We start from the raw sequence: 22,864 nt of genomic DNA, 5'->3' as shown, positions 1-22,864 counted from the left end.
GTCATTTTGGTTGATCACCTGTACACCCGCCTATTTCCCCTGTTTGTTTGTCAGATTGTAATGTGTGTAAGCCATTCCTTCCAGCATTTTCCTGATTGTCGGTTCTGTGTCCTGACCTGTTTTGTGTACCCCAACCTCCACAAAAACTTCAATCAATGGACCTCAAAAGACCTCCACTTTCACTGTGTTTGAGCTTCTGCAACTTTGTTTCAGTAATATTTGGAGTTATACTGACTCAAACCCCAAAATGCTCTTTTACCACATAAATGCAGCATTTGGGGTTTCCTCCTAATGCTGATAACTGCATAGAGAATTTATTTACATCATACCAAGATATGATTGATAGATGCATTTATATAGTAGATGCTATGACTGCCATTTTGCACCAGAATGCTCAGCACACATCAGGTGCAAGTGATAGTTTTTTGCCACAAAAATAAAAGCTCAGAGAGGGAATGCTAGAAAGTAATGGCAATGACATTCACTTAATCTGGAATATTTGAAAGCGATTTACAAGTGCATAGGTTCTACCATAAGTCAAAGCATCACATCCAGAACTTGCAAAATACACATGAAATGCTGTTCTAAACATAGTTGTCATCATAAGTGCATAAGTTTTTTTTTAGTTTTTATTTTTTTGGGGGGGGGGGGGGGGGGGATTAGACAAGGATAGGGATATCAGAAAGGAGGGGCAGGGGAAATCAGGAGGGAGGACTAAGGTAGAGTTTGAAAAGGTGGGTTTTGAGTCTGCGTCAAAATAGGGGGAGGGATTCTGCTGTTCTGACAGTGGTAGGCAAGTCATTCCACCACTGAGGAACCAGAACGGAAAACAGGCGTGAACGTGCAGCTCGACCGCCAAGTGCACGTAGAGAGGGAAGCATAAGGCGACCAGAGCTGGCAGACCGGAGTGGTCTAGCTGGGGAGTAGGGAGTGATCAAGGATTGTATGTAAGGTGGGGCAGTCCCCTTAGCAGCCTGAAATGCCAACACTAGGGCTTGAAACGGATGCGTGCGGCAATAGGAAGCCAGTGGAAGCCAATGAGAAGCGGGGTGACATGAGCCGACCTGTGCTGACTGGTGATCAGGCGGGCTGCAGCATTCTGGACCAGCTGGAGGGGCTTGATGGCACACGCTGGGAGACCGGCTAGGAGGGAGTTGCAGTAATCCAGGCGGGAAATGACGAGGGCCTGGACTAGGAGCTGGGTGGCTTTCTCAGTCAGGAGATGACGGATACGGCGTATATTATACAGAAAGAACCTGCAGGTACTGGCAGTGGAGGATACTTGTGGAGCCAGGGTGAGGCAGTTATCAAGAGTCACCCCAAGATTCTTTGCCGTATGGGAGGAGGAAACTACAAAGTCCTCAACAGTCAATGAGAGGTCGATTGACGGAGAGGACTTAGCTCAGTTTTGGAAGCTCAGTTTTGGCAAGGTTGAGCTTCAGGTGGGAAGTCATCCACGCAGAGATATCAGCCAAGCAGGCAGAGATCTGTGTGGTGACTTGGGTGTCGGGGGGGAAGGAAATAAAGAGTTGGGTGTCATCAGCGTGAGAATGATAAGAAAAGCCATGGGAAGGGATAACAGAACCAAGAGACATGGTGTATAGCGAGAAGAGGAGAGGCCCAAGAACTGAGCCCTGCGGGACTCCAGTTCGTAGGGGGTGAGGGTCGGAGACTGAGCCCCTCCAAGACATCTGGTAGGAGCGACCAGAGAGGTAGGAGGAAAACCAAGCGAGTGCAGACCCTGTGACACCCATCCCAGGCAGCGATGACAGCAGAATCTCATGGTTGACTGTATCGAAGGCGGCCGACAAGTCGAGGAAGATGAGGACAGAGGAGAGGGATTTGGCTTCTGCCTTCCCACACTTCATATGATTACACTGCTAATTGAACATATATTGCTTATAATGGCCATCAGGTTTGATAATATTTTTTTTGTCAAAATTAAAATCCATTTGCCGAGAAATATAATTATGTTGTCATCTTAATGAACACAACAAACAACAGGGAACAGGATTGCACAGAAAACCCATTGTTACTAGGCTAAATAGCCCATAGTTATTTTTATTATCACATTGTTCAGGTAGAGCACGTGAGTGACTAACCATATAATTTGCAATAATCGGTAACACTCTAAAATCAGGTGTTGAAACAGTACGTCAAATGTAATGCAGTGAGTGGTACTCAGGGGAACACATGCTGCACCACTGCTTTTGAGTTGAACAAGTGCTTGTCTCAAGAGCAGTGGCACACTTCTGTTACTCCTGTTCTCCTGTTACTTCAGGACCACTGTCTATGCTGCTTTTTGTCCCAAAGAATCAGTCTGGCTTCCTTTTCAGGGGGCGGCCTGTAGCGTAGTGGTTAAGATAAATGACTGGGACATGCAAGGTCAGTGGTTCTAATCCCGGTGTAGCCAGAATAAGATCCGCACGGCCGTTGGGCCCTTGAGCAAGGCCCTTAAACCTGCATTGCTCCAGGGGGATTGTCTCCTGCTTAGTCTAATCAACTGTACGTCGCTCTGGATAAGAGCGTCTGCCAAATGCCAATAATGTAATTTTCTAAAACAACTGTATACATTAATGCCCATTGACACCTACTGTATTCTTACTACTGAAGACTACTTTTACCCTAATCAGTCTGCACCTCACATTAATTAGAATAAATGAAATAATCTGATCTGAAATTGAATTAAATCCTGAAATGGATTGACCGTCTTTGTGTAGCCTCGGTCAAGTGACTCAGTCAAGCGACTTCATTTCAAGAAGTTTCATCAAATTTATCCAATATTCTGTTTGCAGCCTGCATGGACAGGGCAAGCATCCATCGACTATCCAATAACCACCACTCTAGCTTGGTGGAGGAGGATAAATGAAGAATAAATGTAAAGGCCCATCCACACCAAGAACAAATAATATGTTGTTCTAAACGCACAACAGAGTTTGCAGAGAATGGTGCAAAAAACAAAAAACATCCAGTGAGCAGCAGTTATGTGGGCAGAAGCGCGTCGTTAATGAGAGAGGTCAGAGGAGAAGGCCCAGACTGCTCGAAGCTGATAGGAAGGTGACAGTAACGCAAATAACCACGAATTATAACAGTGGTATGCAGAAGAGCATCTCTGAACACATAACACGTCAAACCCCTAAGCAGATAGGCTACACCAGAGGACTAATAAGTCTAAAAATTGAGTGTAATAAATACTTAATAAAGTGTTCACTAAGTGTAGCTATTGTTATAGTTATATTGGTATGGATGGGCCTTAACATGCACTTCAGTTATGACTACTGTGTATGACAAAGCCATGGATAAAGAATGGGGGTTGATTTCAGCATTGAATCAAGCCGTAAACCTACTTGTGTTTGCTCTTTCCAGTCTTCATTACAGCCTGGCATTTTATTAGGTGGGTGCAAGTGAAAGACGGATGTGGCTTCTCATGCCATGAGGTCTGGGGAAGACAGGCAATCTTTCATTGGAATGCAGCTGCATGAGGGTCACATATTCCCTCTCTGTAATTACAGATGGATACCCCCGAGATGAGATGATTTACAAGTGGAGGAAGAACTCAGTGGAAGCTGCAGATCAAAAATCCTGGAGACTTTACCAGTTTGATTTCATGGGTTTACGAAACACCACAGATGTAGTGAAAACATCAGCAGGTAAGTAAAAAGCAGTACTATTATTCCTGCCAATATATTCTCAAGACCCCCAAAAATGTCAATAATTTGCAATGGTTGGGTAAATATACAAATTATTGCCTCTTTCATATTTTGCAGCATACATTAAAATGCATTACTGTGAAATAGATGTATCATTATATTTTCTCATATTCAGTATACAGTGGGGTGCAAAAATGTGGGCACTCCTGGTTTAAATGTCTGTTACAATGAAGCTGTATGTGATTGATAGCAGACCTTAACTGTAAATGATTTAAAGCAAGATGGCTTTTTATTTTTTTTAGTTTGGGAACCCTTTTGGGTAATTCTTTGTTAGGCTCAGACTCAGGTGATTTAATTGTTAGGGTCAGGTGAGTATAATTACAGGGCTGAACTTTTTATTCTGAAGTGCCTTCTAAAATATCCAACTGCAGTGGCTGTTCTGTCTGGTGTTAACAACCATGGGTTCTACTAAACTGTTGTCCAATGATTTCAGAATGAAGATGGTTCATTTCCACTAAGAAGGAGAATGCTACAAAAACTCTCAATGTTTCAAACTACCACTTTCCACCAATTTCCACTGTCAGAAACATTATTAGTTAATGACACAATTAATGTTAAATTTGTTGAGTTTATTAACCATAATAAAATCAGGCTAAGAACAGATTCTATTTACAGTTGAGACAGAAATGTTTACCTTCTCTGACAATTGTAGTACACTGTAATACCGGATTTTCTATTATTTCTTTAAAGATTTATTTTGCAAATCAGGTGACATTACTGGAAAATTGCATGGAAACCCATTGCCTGTAATGATTTAAGTTTTTACACATGATGAAACTTAACTGGTTAAGAAGAATGAACTTCGAGTCTAAATTGAATAGAGTAGACATTTTAAGTTACATACACTAAACATTACTTTTATCCTGCAACACAATCTTACTGTACACGTGCAGTCACTTCATTTTTTTATTGTTTATTGCTGGATTTTATTTTTGTTTTATTGCTGCTAAAATTGCTACTTTCTTTCTTTCCCTTTCTTTCATTTTTTCACTTTCAATATTTTATTTTGTTTCATAGTTGTATTTCACAGATATTCGTTTTTTTTCCATTTTCCTGTCCTTAAAAGACACTATTGGGAGCCCATATAAAAACACAAACACAATTGTTTGACTGAAGTTTCAAATGGCAGGATTTCTGGCTGCAGTATGGCAAAAATCAAAGTCTTTATATTACTCCTGTGTACCCCAAGTACAATCCAAGGTAATATTACAGCCACTCTGAATGGCATGTTTTACTAGATGCTCTACGTGCATCTGAGTGCTTTCTCATCTTTTTTCTGGATATGTTTCTGTCATGGTCCCTCCTGGGATTTCTTGATTCCCAGTCTGTTCATCTTTGTGGGTGTTTCTGTCTTCCCTCGTTTGTTTCACTCACCTGTTTTGTGTTTCCCCATTACCTGTCCCCATTATATTCTGTCCATGTGTGTCACTCATTGCAAGTTCATCCCAGCTTTGTTCATGCTTTGTGGTTGTTTCTGCCAGCCTGCTTTTGACTGGTTTTCCCATGGATTTCCCTTCTTGATTTTTTTGATTGTGATTTTGTGTTTTGGATTTTGACCTGCACATTGATTACTCTTCTGGATCTCGATTTACAGTATGAGCTGTTCACTGAGTCTTACCATGTTAGACCTGTGCCTTAGACTTCTCTTTGCTCTGCCCCTTTGGTCTCATTTGCTTTTTCAGACTGTCTAACTGGATTTGACCACTGCCTGTTTTTCTAAATATTAGACTGCTGCAATAACTTGATTGTTTGTTGTTGTTTCCAATTCTGCACATCAGTTTCTCCCAGGAGAATAAACAGTTCTGTTCAGTATTGTCAATGTCATGCTTTTATTTTTTGAATAGTGCTTCAGTTGCATTACTTCTAGGTTTACCACTGGAATGTGTTTGTTGCTGCAATGGCTAGGCATTTTATATGTCTCAATGTTGGTAATGTGAACTCTCATTCATTCTGCTTGACTTACAAATAAATGGTCTTGTTTTGATGCGATTCTCAAGAGTCTGGTTGAGGGCTTGATAAAAATTCAAATTCAAGTTTATATCAGGAAATGTAGAAACCAAAATGACTTCATCATAAAATATGTTTTGAGTTGTCATTGATTTCCTAAGTTGACATAAGTAAACTGATCAAAGTTAACAGTGGTGGCAAATCAGACACAGAAAATAACATCACCAAACCCAGCAGGTAATATAAAATGCTAGTCTCCCAGGCTAATTGTCACTTGTATGCACAGACGCAAGGTTCCATGCATCCACCTTCATAAATTGGGTCACAGAATAAAGTAAAACTTTAATCACCATTGGTTTTCATTTTTAGATCGGGGCATGAGCTGGGAGATTAATATAGCCATTTCCTGTTTAAATAGAGTTCTGTGTTCTTGTGAGGGCATAAACCCTCACTGTGTTCATTGTAGTTGACCCCTGGTGTTTGAGTTAATTGCTTTGGCAAAGTTTTGTTTGCAGTTTTGTTTGCATTCATGTAGAGTATTATGCAAACAAACATTTAATGAACATGAGTGAAATATTAAACAATGGCTAAGGATCACATCAGCTGTGATCTGTGTAATATAATTAGAACCATTTCCATAACTTAGTTGAGTTATTTTTACAAGACATTAAAAAATAAATGAAACCGCATGTTTGTTACAATCTTGTTAATATCACTTACTAAATTATACATGCAGCTCTTATGCAATGGTGTAATATACAGTGAGCTCCATAATGTTTGAAGCAACTTATATTTTCAACGTACATTGCAGAGTATTTTTTATACACTTTCGTTTCACAATGTAGAAATTAGGGCATTTTTATACATAACTCCAGTCAAGTTCTAGACACATCTCAAGGATAAAGAAGGCAAACAGGATGCGCCTGACCACAATTTGGCATGCCACAGCAAAGGGTCTGAATACTTAACGAAATGTTAGTTTATTTATTTTTTATTTATTCATAAATTTGTAAAAACATGCTTTCACTTTGTCATTATGGGTTATTGAGTGTAGATCGATGGGCAAAAATGGCAATTTTATCCATTTAAAATAAACTATTTAATCACATTTATTTTCCTAATTGCATTAAACTCAAATCACAGTCACACTTCCTCCTAATAAAATGATGCAATATAAAACTACAAACACAAATATTTACACAATCAGTGTGTCTGAAATGACATCAATAATGTAAATAAAATTAATAGATGAAATCAGTCTGATGTCACAACGGCAAAGAACTTACTTCCGGATGGATAACAGCTCTGGCTCTGATACGTACTGCCGTTGAGGAATATGAATAGGAGGCAGTGTTTTCTATGTCATTTAACCAAGTAATTTGTGAAAACTGAACAAAGTTGTTTTATTTATATGATTCATATGATGAGGTCTAGCTAGTTAATATAACATTAACATTAGCTGTCAGCACCCCCTAACATTGTAGCAAAGTTAGCTAGCCAACATCATTAACATGAATAACCAGTGCAAACTGGCTAGCTAGCGTTATTGGAAACCATATTACTGTAACGTTACCATCAAAACTAGTTAGCTGGCTAGAAAAACTAGTTAGCTAGGTCGGATTTAATGTTTCATGTTTGTAATAAAATTATCATCCCAGTGTTTCTCTAGTTATATGGCCACCGATGAGCAACTGGTGTTTATTACGTAACATTAGCTTCCAACAACGTTTATGAAGGACATGGGCAATACAATTAGAAGTTCTGGTTTTTTGGTTATTCCCCCTCATGTTTCTGACACTTTGAAACGTATATCAGGCATCTCTATCAGCTGTCATTGACTGTGCCAAGCACCCTTTCAAAACTGAGACTGACCTATAAACAGACTGTAGGATCTGGGCTACCCTCCCAATCCACTGTGTGTCTGATTACATTTGGCATTACAGTCCAAAACACAACATGATTTTGGTATAGTTATCTAGCCAACTGTTTCTAGATAGCTCTGGTTCTCTCGATTTTGAAGCAACGTTACTTTGTTCCATGGATGGACCCGGAAGTATCTCAGCGACCTTTGTTTACAAACACTCGGATTTCATCTATAACCATAGCTAATTTTCTATGTGTGATTTAACATTGTCGACTAGTGTTGCAGGGAACGCCACACACGACAGAAGAAATTGCTGTAAGTAATCAGAAATTACAATAAATAATCAGGCGATGGCGTTCTTTAGCCACCACACTACTATCATACCCAATTAAACAGCAATCTGTTGCTAGCTGTTACTTTAGGTTTTCAAACCGAATCTTATACAGGAAAGACAAGTAATGAAAATAAATCACAAACCAAACCACAAACCACAAAGCACAGTACAAAACCAGTATTGGAAATGCAACTGAAAAACAGAAAATAAGCATTACCATACCACTCACATTTTTCCCATAAGTCTCCCGTTATACCATGTACAGAGCTTTACTCCCTTCATACACACGCTACCTCTCACTTTGGTGTGCGTTCCATGCAAAGTTTCTGCCAATGGACACGTCGCCTGATTTTTTACTTACAGTGCATAACCATACTATACATCATTATCAGGCTACACCAATTAACTTTAAAACTGGTACATGAATAGTATTTCCTGTTCATATACACCGGGGTTTTCGGTTCAGAACTGACCTGCTAATTAAAGTATTTTGTCAGACCATGAAACTTAACACCTGACAGTGAATCGCAGTCCATCCACGTTCATTTGGATAAATTATCAGGATTCAGGACAGAGGAACCAATCGCAGACTCTGGGATAAAGTAATATGGCAGACTTTAAAACAGCTGTCGGCAGATAACCTGACATAAATATGGCATCACCAACCGAAACTTCACTCATACGTTTGCCAAACAAAGTGTGGAATAAATAATTTCCTTCAATTAAGCAAGTTAATGTGTTAAATTCAATGAGGATGCCTCCCACACACCTTGCATATGTACCACAATTTTCTCTCTCTCTTTCTCTCTCATGCGCCCCCTTGAAGTTTGGATCATATGACACCATCATGTGACACAGTAACTTCTTAAAGGCATACTGCTTTTATACAGCAAATACAAGGCACCCAGAGATATAATATGAATCATAAATACCACCCAGTTACACTAATCTACATAGTACGTCTTATTTTGCAACAAAATGAGATGTTACATTGTTTTTGCCTACAGGCTAACTGGGTAATATCGGTGTCATTTTCATGGCAAGTGTCGAGTGAACCAAATCCATTATTGTATCCATTATTGCGCTAACTCTGAGAAACATCGATAGAATGCCCATTGTTTACTTCACATTTCTCTGGAGGAATCACCATTTTTGATCTTTTCACTGTTCCATACATGTACAAAAGTACTTGAATGGTACTATCTACATTTTGTATTGGCTCTCTGGAACACTACCAGCACAAGTATGCAGTTCTCTAACCAGTCCCAATAATGCAGTCGCATGGTATAGACAATGCTTCTCTCCGTGGGCAATCACCTAGAGTATAACTTTATACATACAGCTAGTTATGAGTATGGTATTAGAGTGACGACTGAGTAGCATTTTAGCTAATGTTTGTTTCTAAGCCCCCCAGACACAGCAATGAACATCTCATCCACTCAAATACAAAAATCATTTTCAGTGAGAAAAAAAACTTGCACTGTGTTTGAGCATCTGTAACTTTGTTGTCATAATTTTTAGAGTAATTCTGGCTTTTGGGTTCTAACACTCACAGGTTACGATTGACCATTATTGTGCCTGTATTCAAAAGTTGTTAGCATTATATTTTTGGTATGTCATTTTCAGTTTGTTTTTAGAAAAGGAGTGATACTTAAGGGGTTAACTCTGCCCCAAACAATTTATTTTGGTAAGCCTTGTGTCAGACTAACTGCTTTCTAATGAGATAACACTGTCAAAAGGCCTAGTTTTTAGTCCTCAAGATGCACACATGTTAAGATTCTGTGAAGACTAGGAATCTTGCAGCATCACACTTCATACGACTCTAACAGGATTCTCTCAGAGATGTATTATATTCCTGAATAAAAACAGGAATAGAGTAATGTGGCCAATGAAATAGCAGCAGCAATAGCTCTTGGCCACTGCAGTATTTGCGAGTGCAGTTATCTGTACTTCCAAAATACAAAAAAAAAGAAGTGAGGCCATGTTAAAAAAAATTTATTTCTCCACACAATTGTGGTATGCATGGGAGAACAAACACTTTCTCTCCAAAGTTCCAGCTTCTCTTCTACCTTCCACCAGAATTGGGGTTTGCGCTTTCTCGTCGTACCAGGAGCGCACAGCAACTTTCCGTAATTTTACTCCCACTTGGAAATGTGTCTAAAACTCTGCAATTGCTTCAAATGTCATGTAAGGTCAGCATAATTACATTATTAGCATTTGGCAGACGCTCTTATCCAGAGCAACGTACAGTTGATTAGACTAAGCAGGAGACAATCCTCCCCTGGAGCAATGCAGGTTTAAGGGCCTTGCGCAAGGGCCCAACGGCTTATTGTGGCTACACCGGGATTAGAACCACCGACCTTGCGTGTCCCAGTCACGTACTTTAACCACTACGCTACAGGCCACCCACAAATATATTCCAGAACAAATATACACTCAGTGAGCACTTAATAAGTCTTAAAAAGAAGTCTAAAAGTCTTCTGCTGCTCTAATAAATTCTACCTGTCAGCTTTGACCAAAAACATCTGAACCTCTTGACCAATTCTACATACTTTTATGCATTTAGTTGCTGCCACATGATCGGCTGTTTAAATATTTGCATTAACAAGCTGGTATACAGGTCTACCTAATAAAATCACTGTTTTATAAGGAACATACAGTCCATTCAGCCCAGCTTGACACCAAATTTATTTTGTGTAAATCATGCAAATAAATAAATAAATAAATAACAAGACATTTTTCTGAATTTGTGAGGTTACTCATGGCCTCCATCTTTCAATGAATCAATTTTGAAAAGCTCCTATCTTTGGAATTTGTTTTTACAGAATCCTGCCATGTCTGGTCCTGGCTCTACTTTCAACAGGCTAATTGTCTGTCACCAATTCATTCCCTTTGAATGTGCAAGAGCTTTTGCATTCAGGGGGCTTGGTTGGAGCGTGCTCTCTGTAATTTCAGCAGCTATACAAGAAAATAATTAAACATTGCTTTCTGGTGAAGTATATTTATTTTATCCGATTCACATCAAACAAACTATCATACCCCTAGCTGTTAGCACAGAGTGACAGCAGGAGAAGCCAGCTGGTGGCTGAAGTACTGGGCCAAATGAATTGCTTCGCAAGTTTGTTAACTGCTACAGAGCACAAAATGGATGCATTTAGATGTGCAGCACTATGCAGGTTTCATTTCATATGAATGTCATTAGCGAAGGAAGCCTAGCATAAAGGATACCTTTGCACTGTATGGTGGTCAGACTTAACAAAATAGATTGGCATTTAAAAATATATTTTTTAGGAGGATTGATAAATGGACCCTGTTACTCTTCTAGGAGGGAGATGCGGAATTTTGACCGTCTTTTGTCGCATTGATAGAAAGTGCCAACACAAAATAAATACTAAAAAGACTTTGCCCTTCCCCCTTTTCTGGCCAAAAATGATAGATGAACACATTGAACTAAACTGAAAAAAGGTGAAAGAAAGTAAAACCGAGCGACCACTTTCCAGCAGTGCCTGCCTTCCTTCTCGCACTGAACAGAAGGATAAACCAAAGAAAAACAAAAAACAGCGCTCTAGAGTCATCTCTTGGTCTCAGCCACGCACTGTAGAGACAAGCACACTTTAAGCGCCTGGGGTGATTACTTAACGCATGTGCTCTCACCACGAGCAGGCATGGTTGGGACATTCTGGTTCTCCACCAGACCGAACCACCAGAATGCAGCAGAAGGCCAATTTGCCTTACGCCTAGACCGCTCCCTCCCGGCTTTCGGCACCAAACAGCAGTGCCTAACCGATCCAGCAGCTCGTCCACCCGAGGAATAGGATAGGCATTCAATTACTAAACTGCGGTAATGTACGAAGAATCAAACAGACCCATTGGGCTTGGGACCAATCAAAGCCACCATGTCCAGCATCTTGCCCAATTCTTCCTATACCACTTTTTTATTGTGTTCATGTAATGTTTCTGTATTTGTTCTGTATGTTTTCATGTTTATTCTTGTTCATGATTCATTTCCCATAGTACCTGGTTTATGTTTTCCCATTACAGTTCTCTATTGTCCTCCCCTGTTATGTCTACGTCTAAATGTTTATCAGTCTAGTCACTCCCCTGTCTGCGTGCCCCACTATTCGGGTGGTTACGGTAGTTTTTCGGGGTTCAACATTTTTTCTAAAACTCGCGATTCTTACTTCCTGCTTTTTCTTGATAGTTAAATGTTGTAAAGCACGATTCTTACTAACTACTACTAATCTAGGTTTTGTACAGTACTAATCCGATGAATACACTTACTGTCTGTCTAACTAACTAACAATCACTTTTATTGGGTAGTTTAGAAATATTCACGAAACTAACTCACTAACGCTATCTCTTAGTATTTCTGCACTGTTCTATAACTCCGCCTCCCTATGCTATCCCTGATTACTCGCTTAATTTCAGCGAAGTGTTCGCACCTGTCTCTAACTATCACTACGTCTTCTAACTATGCAAATGTCTACTCCCTAATCCGGAGCCGTATGTTTTGCAAGTTTTGTTTCGTGCATCCAGTCCGCGTTTTCGTCTCCCTCCCGTTATTATGTTATTACCCTATTGTGTTTCCCCACCTGTTGTCCATTTGTTTAGCCCACCTTTTCCTCTGCCCCGCCTAGATTGTCACCTTCCCTCTTGTATTTAAACCTCAGTCTCAGTATGCTTCGTTGTCAGAACGGTGATCTTGATAAGTGCCGATTGTTTGTAAGCCTTGTTATAGAGATTCTTTAAAGACACCCCTTTGCCTTGACTTCGCCTTTGCTTTTGCCCTGCTGTACCTTCGCCCTGTGATTTTCTGGATTTTGACCTCTCGCTTGTTTTTTCGACTATTCTTTTGCTTTTCGTTTTTGGCTGTGTTTTGGATCTCTTGGCTTGTGACTACTGACATTAAAACTACTCTTTTGGATTATCCTGTGGTCTGCGTCTGGGTTCCCCGGACCGAACATAACAGTTCAGCTTATCGATACGGGCAACTTCTAACTTCAGTGCCCGGGGTGGTATGTATGTGGTGTTCTATAAGGTTGCTTCTTCCTGGTAGGGGTGATAATACATCAGCAAAGTCTTTCTGCAACCAAGCTGCCTCTGCCAGCTGCTCCGGAGTCAGATGGGTGCCAAAAAGGGCCAGATTAATCTTGTTCAGATTGGGAATTTCCCAGCTCACCTGACATGATATTCGGTGTGGCTAGCAAAGCAGGGCCTTTAGTGAATTGTAGATGGTAGACCTGACGTGCCCCACCCCTATCAGAACTAATAACCTCATAGGCTACATCCCCTGTACGTGGTGTAACTTCAATGGGTCCTTGCCACTTGGCAAGGAATTAGGATGATGATGAGGGACTTTGATACTGGGACTTTGTCTCCCGGTTTGAATATTCGCAAATGTGTGCTCCCCTGTTGTATTGCCATCTCTGACGTTCTTGAGCTTGGAGTAAATGTTTGCATGCAATTTGACAGAGTGAGTGCAGCTTTGCTCGAAGGTCCAACAAGTATTGAATTTCATTTTTACTTTGGCTTGGACCCTCCTGCCAAGTTTCTTTTAACAGGTTCAAAATGCCAATGGGCCTGTACATAGGGGAAAACCCCAGTGGAGGCTTGGGGAATCTGTTTTATGGCAAACAGCAGCGAGTCAATTTCGGATATCGGTGGAAACAAACTCTCCACTGGACCGAACGTGACAAACTCCAACTGAACAAGATTAATCGAATGCAGTCAAATTTAATAAGCAAACATCTGTTGCATGCTTAATGAAAAAGCACCAAGAACAATGCATCAGCTGACAAAATTTTGATTTATGAATAAAATGGCATGACAACCAACCATTGAAATGGAAATGGGGCACTCTAAGGTTTGGCACAATAATATAAAATCACATTTTAGGAAAATAACTAGTGCATGGACTATATGTGCAAATTGCCTAATGAACCTTCCATCCATTATCTAACCAGATTTTTACTGGTCTGGGTCTAGGGGGCTGGAGCATATCCCATCATGCATTGGGCAAGAGGCAGGAATACACTCTAGACAGGTTGCCAATCCATCGCAGGGCACACACACCATTGACTCACACTCAGACCAACAGTATGGGCAATTTAGAATCTCTTATGAGTCTAACCTGAGGAAACAGGGAGAACATGCAAACTCCAGATTAATGCCAGGATTCATATCTGCGACCTTCTTGTTCTCAAGTGATAGTCTTATTCACACTTGCATTTGCTGTTATGCAACCTGACTTAGAGGGAAATGGCTGCATTAATGTTAAATCATGTTAATGCGAGTTCTATATCACCTGAGATTTATATAATGCAGGTTCATAAGGTACAGCACTTTAAACAAGGTTAAGCAACTTTTTTCAGTCTCAGATATTTTTATAACTTTAACCCTTTCCTAGAGGGAAATTTCCACCTATTTTGTACTAGTTCTATAAGTGTCAATATCTCAAAAACTATTTAATGCACACTTAGGGTGAAACGAAAGCAGGCCGATTAATGAGATTTTTCAGAACGAAAGCTATACGAGCATTATCCGTGATGATTGAAGAACTGGCATTTCTGGCGTTTCTTTTGTTGTTTTTTTTCATTGGGTGCATTATGTTGGTAAATGGGGGTATGCAGCTTTAAGAGTGGGGATTATGGGTGTTTTATTTTTTATTTGAGTCTGTGGTGTGTGTAAAATAATGGAGATACAATGGAGACTCTTACCTTTTGCAGCAGAATACTACATGTTGAATATTACCCCCCAACGTTTGCTGACAGTGCACATACATGCAGACACACACACGCTCTGCATGTGTACATTTTAAAACTTGCTAGTAGGCAATTATTAAGTAGCTTACTTTACTGTTTGAAAATCCAGTGCTGAGACAGACAATGTGAAGGTTCTCATATAGCTTTGCAACACTAGCAAGCCCTGTCATATCGTCTGTGACTCACAGATCTCTCCCTTTTTACCCTTTCCCTTGTACATTGGTAAAAAGAAAAAAAAACTGCGGCTCCTTATCTCTGTTATTGTACACAGGGATTAAAGTTTACCGTCTCCACAGGTTTTCTGTCATATTTATCTTGTAGATCGCTGTAAATTCTGAAAGAAAGAAAAGTCTTCCCTAAGTGGCCTTGTGATTATGTAATGGACGTTGATGTAAGTTCAGTTTGTGATATAAAAACTAAAGGAACCAGGCTTATGAACTCAAAGGCCATTTGCACATTTATAAAGGATTACAATTTGATCACAGGACCTTTGGTGCATTTAATAAATAAAAGGACTGAGCATGCGATTATTATTTGTGTTTATTGTATGCAGCATTTTTTCTTCATTTTTATAAAGGGTGCCAATAATTCTGGAGCGGACTGTAAAGGCTACTTTATAGAAAAAAAAACATTGTTTTCGAAATGTTTTGGGCTGAAATACACTGGCAGAATCAATTCTGAGGCTGTTCTGTAAATAGTTGGTTTGCTGTCTTATTGCTCAGCTATGCCAGTTCTAGCCTATGCCATTCACTCTGTGAATTCCATATGGATTGACTTTTTTCTTTTTATCTTCTTGCCGTTTTCTTTTTTCTTAACTTTTTTTTTTATAAATGATGCATCTGGTAAATATCAGTGTGTTCTCATTTTCACTCCAAGCTGCTACAATGCATCATCTCGGAGTGCATCATCATCTACATCACCAACTGCTGTTGGTTAACATGCCTCTGTTATTTAGCTATCTGGATAACTTTTGCCAGAGGGGAATAAACATTGCATCTGTAAAATCTTGTCCACACCAGATAGGAGGGTGAAAGATTTTTGGTGTAGTGAGGATGGAAAAAAAAAACAAAATCTTTATCACACATTTATCACACAGTTCTTTCTGTCAGTGCATCCTCATTTTTCAATAATGTAACATTTACTGATTAGTCTGAAGCATCAAAATATATTCATCACTTTCAGCATTAGTTAGTACTTTCAAGAAGCCATTATTAAAATGCTCAATAATCGGAAAGTGATCATTGTGAGAGGCAGCAGAAAAAAGGTTGCTTTGCAGCAGTCTTGGGTCAAATTTTGGATTCAAATTCTGTTTTCTGTGCCCCTAATCTAACACTAGTAACACTAATCTAAAAGGGCAAAGTGTGCATTGGACATACATTTGAGAACAGAACACGGGGAAGTGCCCACTTCCACCAGAAGTTAATAGTAGTGTTTCTCCTGAGGAATGTGGTTCATGATTATCTTGCGTATTGACTATCCCAGACAGTAAAACACTTTGATTCATGTGGATTGTACCAATAATTATAGAGAAAATGACAAATAACTGCACAACGTGCTTGTTCAGAAGACCATGTTAGCCCACGATGGTCCGAACACTGCCGTATAAGCCTGCCCGGTTCATAGTCTCTGGTTAGCAACAGCTTCCCCACCACAATGTCACAGTATGCTGAAATAGATTGCGTATCATACTCATACCAAGTTCTTCTGAAAACGGAAGGAATTATACTTTACACACACACACAAACCAAAGCTGATCTGGAAGTAATTTAGTTATTCGTCATGAAAGTTGCACTGTACGGAACAATGTGAGCTAACTTGGTATTCGGTCCACGGTGAGTTTATGTTACTGCCCCAGTGACAAGCAATTGTACCCTTATAGGTGCAATTTTGTTCTGAAGGTGTGATGAAAGTTCTCTGAAGGTGGCATGAGGGAACCAATAGTGCATCAATCATTTCTCAGAATGTGCAAGCAAGTTGGACAGGAGTGTTTAGGACAGCAGGACTCTCTCAGAACACATACGAAAAAGCCTTTCCACATGATTAACTGCAAATGGGGAACTAAATTGTAAATTGCAGATTCCTCATAGCACCTTAGATAACTGAAGACTCGAGCTGCAATACTCCAGCACAGAGGATCAGGTGATAGGTAATCAGAGGGAATAGCATGGAATTCTCTCATTGCATGCATGAGAGGAAATGCAGCAGTTGACACAAGGCTCTGGAATCAGGGTGTTTCTGGTTAAAAAAGTAATCACTGTCAGCGGGGTGTGACATGTGGGTCTGATCCTTATTTCCCAAGAACAAAGGATGCCAACATCCTCACCAATGATCGGGTCAGAATGCGTTCTCCCTGGGAGTGTCACAGTGGAGTGGAAAGTCACAGTTACCGTACATCCACAGGAATTTAGATACAGACCAGAGAGAAGAGATCAGTGTGTGAAAGAGGTTTTTAATCCTTTGCATATTGTGCTTACAACAGTGTTCACTTAAACAGATTTCTCATATCTCCATAGCAATGCTATTGATTCATGCCGGTTTTCACAGCTTTGCAGTTCCATGTAAGCTCCTTCTGAGCTCTGTGCTTTCTCTCAGGAGGAATAACACATGTTTCTCTCCAGGGCATTTATGCAGATAAGATATCACCTAGCATGACCCATTTTACTTGGTCTATATTGCTTGAAAACCTAATACACAAGGAGAGAACAGAAGATCTCATATTAGTTGTTCAAATTAAGCATTTAAACATGATACCCTTCAGCTTTAAAGCTAATAAATTCATTTATTCATTCACTCATGAAAGTTTTAAAGGCAACTCCCCAAAATGCATTCGTATTATGACATCAATCATTCAATTAGTCATTGGATTTTGGGAATTTAAATCCATAAATAGTGAACCAAATAAATGCAAGTTCATTAATATTACATGACTACACCAAAGCCCTCTGACAGAATGCTAATAACTGATACTTTCAGTACCAGTGATACTAGCTCCAGGATCATGAATGCTGTAGTGCATTTTTAAAGGCCCATTTGTGGCAAGATGGTACTTTATGTCATGTCACCACTGATGCTGCTGTGACATACAGTGACACCATATGCAGTCATGCATATTTATTCATACTGATCTTATAAATGAATGTTTGCTATTCTAAGAACATATTACATACAGTGGTGTGAAAAAGTGTTTGCCCCCTTCCTGATTATTATTATTATTATTTTATTTTTTTTGCATGTTTGTCACACTTAAATGTTTCAGATCAAACAAATTTTTATATTAGTCAGACAACACAAGTAAACGCAAAATGCAGTTTTTAAATGAAGGTTTTTATTATTAAGGGAGAAAAAAAATCCAAACCTACATGGCCCTGTGTGAAAAAGTGATTGCCCCCTGGTTGGGCTGGTTGGGCCACCCTTAGCAGCAACAACGGCAATCAAGCGTTTGCGATAACTTGCAATGAGTCTCTTACAGCGCTGTGGAGGAATTTTGGCCCACTCATCTTTGCAGAATTGTTGTAATTCAGCCACATTGGAGGGTTTTCGAGCATGAACCGCCTTTTTAAGGTCATGCCACAGCATCTCAATAGGATTCAGGTCAGGACTTTGACTAGTACACTCCAAAGTCTTCATTTTGTTTTTCTTCAGCCATTCAGAGGTGGACTTGCTGGTGTGTTTTGGATCATTGTCCTGCTGCAGGACCCAAGTCCGTTTCAGCTTGAGGTCACGAACAGATGGCCGGACATTCTCCTTCAGGATTTTTTGGTAGACAGCAGAATTCATGGTTCCATTTATCACAGCAAGTCTTCCAGGTCCTGAAGCAGCAACACAGCCCCAGACCATCACACTACCACCACCATATTTTACTGTTGGTATGATGTTCTTTTTCTGAAATGTGGTGTTACTTTTACGCCAGATGTAATGGGACACACACCTTCCAAAAAGTTCAACTTTTGTCTCGTCAGACCACAGAGTATTTACCCAAAAGTCTTGGGGAACATCAAGATGTTTTCTGGCAAAATTGAGATGAGCCTTAATGTTCTTTTTGCTCAGCAGTGGTTTTCATCTTGGAACTCTGCCATGCAGGCCATTTTTGCCCAGTCTCTTTCTTATGGTGGAGTCATGAACACTGACCTTAACTGAGGCAAGTGAGGCCTGCAGTTCTTTGGATGTTGTTGTGGGGTCTTTTGTGACCTCTTGGATGAGTCGTCGCTGCGCTCTTGGGGTAATTTTGATCGGCCGGCCACTCCTGGGAAGGTTCACCACTGTTCCATGTTTTCGCCATTTGTGGATAATGGCTGTCACTGTGGTTCACTGGAGTCCCAAAGCTTTAGAAATGGCTTTATAACCTTTTCCAGACTGATAGATCTCAATTACTTTCTTTCTCATTTGTTCCTGAATTTCTTTAGATCTCGCCATGATGTCTAGCTTTTGAAGATCATTTGGTCTACTTCACTTTGTCAGGCAGGTCCTATTTAAGTGATTTCTTGATTGAGAACAGGTGTGGCAGTAATCAGGCCTGGGTGTGGCTAGAGAAATTGAACTAAGTTATGTTTTAACAGGGGGGGCAATCACTTTTTCACACAGGGCCATGTAGGTTTGGATTTTTTTTCTCCCTTAATAATAAAAACCTTCATTTAAAAATTGCATTTTGTGTTTACTTGTGTTGTCTTTGACTAATATTTAAATTTGTTTGATGATCTCAAACATTTAAGTGTGACAAACATGCAAAAAAATAAGAAATCAGGAAGGGGGCACTGTGAAACATGTTTTCTGTTTGCCGTATATCTATCTGAATGTCTGTTGTACCACACGGTAACAGCATTCACATATTTTTCAACTTATTTTACACTGTATTTTTTTGCTGCACCATAATTGTGAAGTAAAATTTCACCTTGTTCCTTTTTCAAACAAGCATTCAACTTTCAGCCATCCGTGTTAAATGTATCTTGAGGACATTCTTATTGGCCTGTGAAATTAACATATGTTAATTCTAAGTGTCATCGAGGTGTTCTTTTCTCAATAATTCGACTGATTTAAAAAGTGAAGTACATTCAGACATTTAATTTGAGTCTGGACCTCTTTTTTATTTTTTTTATTTGCCCTTTCATTATATTAGGCAACTCAACATTGCGCTACATCAGCATTGCTCTCTGAATACTCACACTTTACATGAAGTTTTGCTTATAAGGGCTTTATGAATCATATGTAAAGCATGGTATACCAAATGTGACATAGCCAACAATTTCACCCGGCTAATGTTATGAAAGGTGACATAAAACTCTTATTTCGGATGCTAGGCTAACTGTGGCATAATACAGTGTCATGAGCTTGATGTTGTGAAACCATCTAAATTAGCCCAAGGGTCCCCTTTCCTCATGCTATTATAGATATCTCTCATGATAAAAATGTGTTACATGTTGCATACGAAGGTGCAATGGCTCCCTTTATGAAGTTTGACATTTGCAGCCCAGTCTCATGGCATATGTACTTTTGAGCAGTGCTATCTCAACTTACTGCTCAGTATATATTGGTAGGGAGGAGGATACCTCTGGGATGCCTAGTGCTGATCTTCTACAGTATGTGCAAAGCAAATTTGGCAGTTTGATTTTCTGAATGGGCTTGTGGTAAAAAGATGAATCTGAAAGTAGATTGTCTGTACATATACCTACTGAGAGTGTGTGACCAAACACATTGTATAGACTCTGAATAAGTCTATATTGTTTTAGATAAAATATGATTGTGAGGGTAATTGGGAAAAAGTAGTTTTATATGCTTTTCTTTCTTTTTCTTTTTTCTTTTAAAGGCATTAAAACCCAGACTTGTAGCCATGACATTCAGTCAACTCCAGAATGATTGGCACCCTTGATAAACAATGAAGAAATCAGTAATTACCTTAGTTTATCTAAATAATGGTAATATTTTACAGTACAGTATTTTCGTGCATATACAGTGGGGTACAACAATTTGGGCACCCCTGGTTTAAATTTCTGTTACAATGAATCTGTACGTGATCGAAAGCAAACCTGAACTCTAAATGATTAATTAAGTTAAACATGAGACCTTTCTGCAAATTTTAAAGCAAGATTGCTTTTTATTTTAAATGTTTACTGTTTTTAAATGATGAGAAAATGAAGAATTTGGCAACTTTGGATTATTATTTTTAACTTTTTAAAATGATGATTTCTAAGGCCCAGACCCAGGTGATTTAGTCGGTAGGGCTTTAATGAGTCAGGTGAATATAATTCCAGGGCTGAACTTTTTATTCTGAATTAACTCCATGCCTTCTAAAGTATCCAACTGCATTGGCTGTTCTGTCTGGTGTTAACAACCATGGGTTTCATAAAAATGGTTGATTTCCAGCAAGTAGGAGAAGCCAACAAAAACTCAATGTTTCAAACCCTATTTCTACTGTCAGAAACATTGTTAGAAAATTGAAGATAAATGGAACAGTTGAAGGCAAGGTCTGGAAGACCATAAACATTTCAGATAGAATGGCTTGAGACCTGGTGAGAAATTATCAGAAGATTCAGAAGAAGGTTCAACAATACAACATACTTTAAACAACAAAGACCTATATGGAAGAGTTGTAAGAAAGAAGCCTTTCCTATGACCTCAACACAAAATTAAGCAAAGAAATCATCGAGAAGCCTGAAGCCTTTTGGAACAATGTGCTTTTTGTCTGATGAAACCAAAAATATACCAAAAGGTCGAAGCCTTTGTAGATAAAAACAAATTCTAGAGGCTAATGTTTGAAGGTTATTCCAGACATTTAAGTTTAATTAAGAGAGGTTAGGCATTCCAGCAAGACAATGATCCAAAGCATACCTTGAAATCAACCATGAAGTACCTCCAGAAAAGATGGATGAAGGTTTTGGAATGGCCACCACTGTCCCCACAGACTTGAATATTATTGAAAATATGTGGAGAGATCTCAAACATGCTGTATGGTCCTGGCACGGGCCGCCAAATAACGTAGGGATTTTATACTCTACAAAATAGTGAGGATGAGTGTTAGAAACATATACATCTCAGTCCTTGCACAGGGCACACAAATTGTGTGGGATACACCCCTACATACACGCTATGTGTAGATTGCTAAGATTGATACATATAATCATATAATTATTAGTACGTTTCGTACTAATAATCTTCAGGTATGGCACCAATTAATGTGATGTAGCAGTATAACTGCAAAAAGTAATCAGTCCCATAAAATTACTGAAATTACTAACCACAAATTTTGTATTTTAATGAACAGCAAGGCTGTTCCAATGAATCCTGAAAATCTCATAAAAATATGTTTGTTTTTTTTTCGCTCTTCAACAAACTTTTTAAAGCGTTTTACAGTTTCTCACCCAATTAGAACACGTCCTACTTTTAAATGGACTAGTGCCTTTTCTTAAATTGGATTGTCAGTTATTAAAACTTTTTGAGAACGAGGACCCGTTGAAAATGAATGCTGAAAAGTTAGTTTGTGGGTTAGCCAGTGACTCCATAATGTAAGGCATGGCGCAACTGCAAGCCAAGCACCTCACGGAACATATGGATTATACATTTCCAGAGCCATATGGGGCCAAAATAGCAGAAAGGAAGTGACATCATTCCAGCAAAGAACTTAACGGCTCTGCTGGGTGTGAGCATGATGAAGACACCCAGAAGTGTGAAAAGACTTCCGCTAAAAGAAATATTGTTGTACACTGTGTTTTTTCTACACTTCGAAAAATGGGACAGTGGAGGGAGGGAGCAACAAAGATCAGTTTCCAGAGCACAGAGTGGAGGAGGGTGGTAGTAGAGTTAAGGAGTATACACTTTCCGGCTAATGGGACGCACTCGTTGTCATGACAGGCTATTTCTGACCCCTTTCAAGATGGCAGTTAGCTCAGCTAACTTTCTTGTTAGTTACTAGTAGCTAGCGATACAAAGCTATAATTAAGCTAGTCAAATTAAATTAAAAAAATGTTTTGCACCAACTAATCTGTTACTTCCCTAGCTATCTATCTATCTATCCTTCAGGCTTTTGTTGCCCTGCAGCTCTAGGATCTGATTTCACAAAATATCTAAGAACATTATATGTCTGACCATGGACAAACATACTTTACACCACAAAATACTGCATCTCTGGTTAGCCTGTAGCTATTCTAGCCATCGAATGTCTATCAGTGTGTCTTGTTGGGATAGCTGGCTAGCTCTATGCTTCTATGCTTAGCTAACTGGTCTATATTGGCTTGGTGGTAAAGTAACATTTACATTA

At 39.3% G+C, this 22,864-nt stretch overlaps 1 protein-coding gene across 3 annotated transcripts in view; it reads left to right on the top strand.

The window, feature by feature from the left end:
* LOC133124178 (gamma-aminobutyric acid receptor subunit gamma-3) overlaps window positions 1-22,864 on the top strand; it is a 258,881-nt gene that overhangs the window by 221,759 nt on the left and 14,258 nt on the right. For 2 of the 3 annotated variants that reach the window (XM_061235139.1, XM_061235140.1), the window contains exon 6: window positions 3,513-3,650. In XM_061235139.1, coding sequence (XP_061091123.1) covers window positions 3,513-3,650 — 138 coding nt within the window. Of the gene's footprint in view, window positions 1-3,512; window positions 3,651-4,143; window positions 4,219-22,864 lie in introns of those variants that run through there. The other variant, XM_061235141.1, reaches the window with a different exon arrangement.

The sequence above is a fragment of the Conger conger genome, chromosome 3 (assembly GCF_963514075.1).
Source record: "Conger conger chromosome 3, fConCon1.1, whole genome shotgun sequence".
NCBI classification, from domain to species: Eukaryota; Metazoa; Chordata; class Actinopteri; order Anguilliformes; family Congridae; genus Conger; species Conger conger.
The sequence above is the reverse complement of the archived record's forward strand: the minus strand, read 5'-3'. Positions and strand labels throughout refer to the sequence as shown.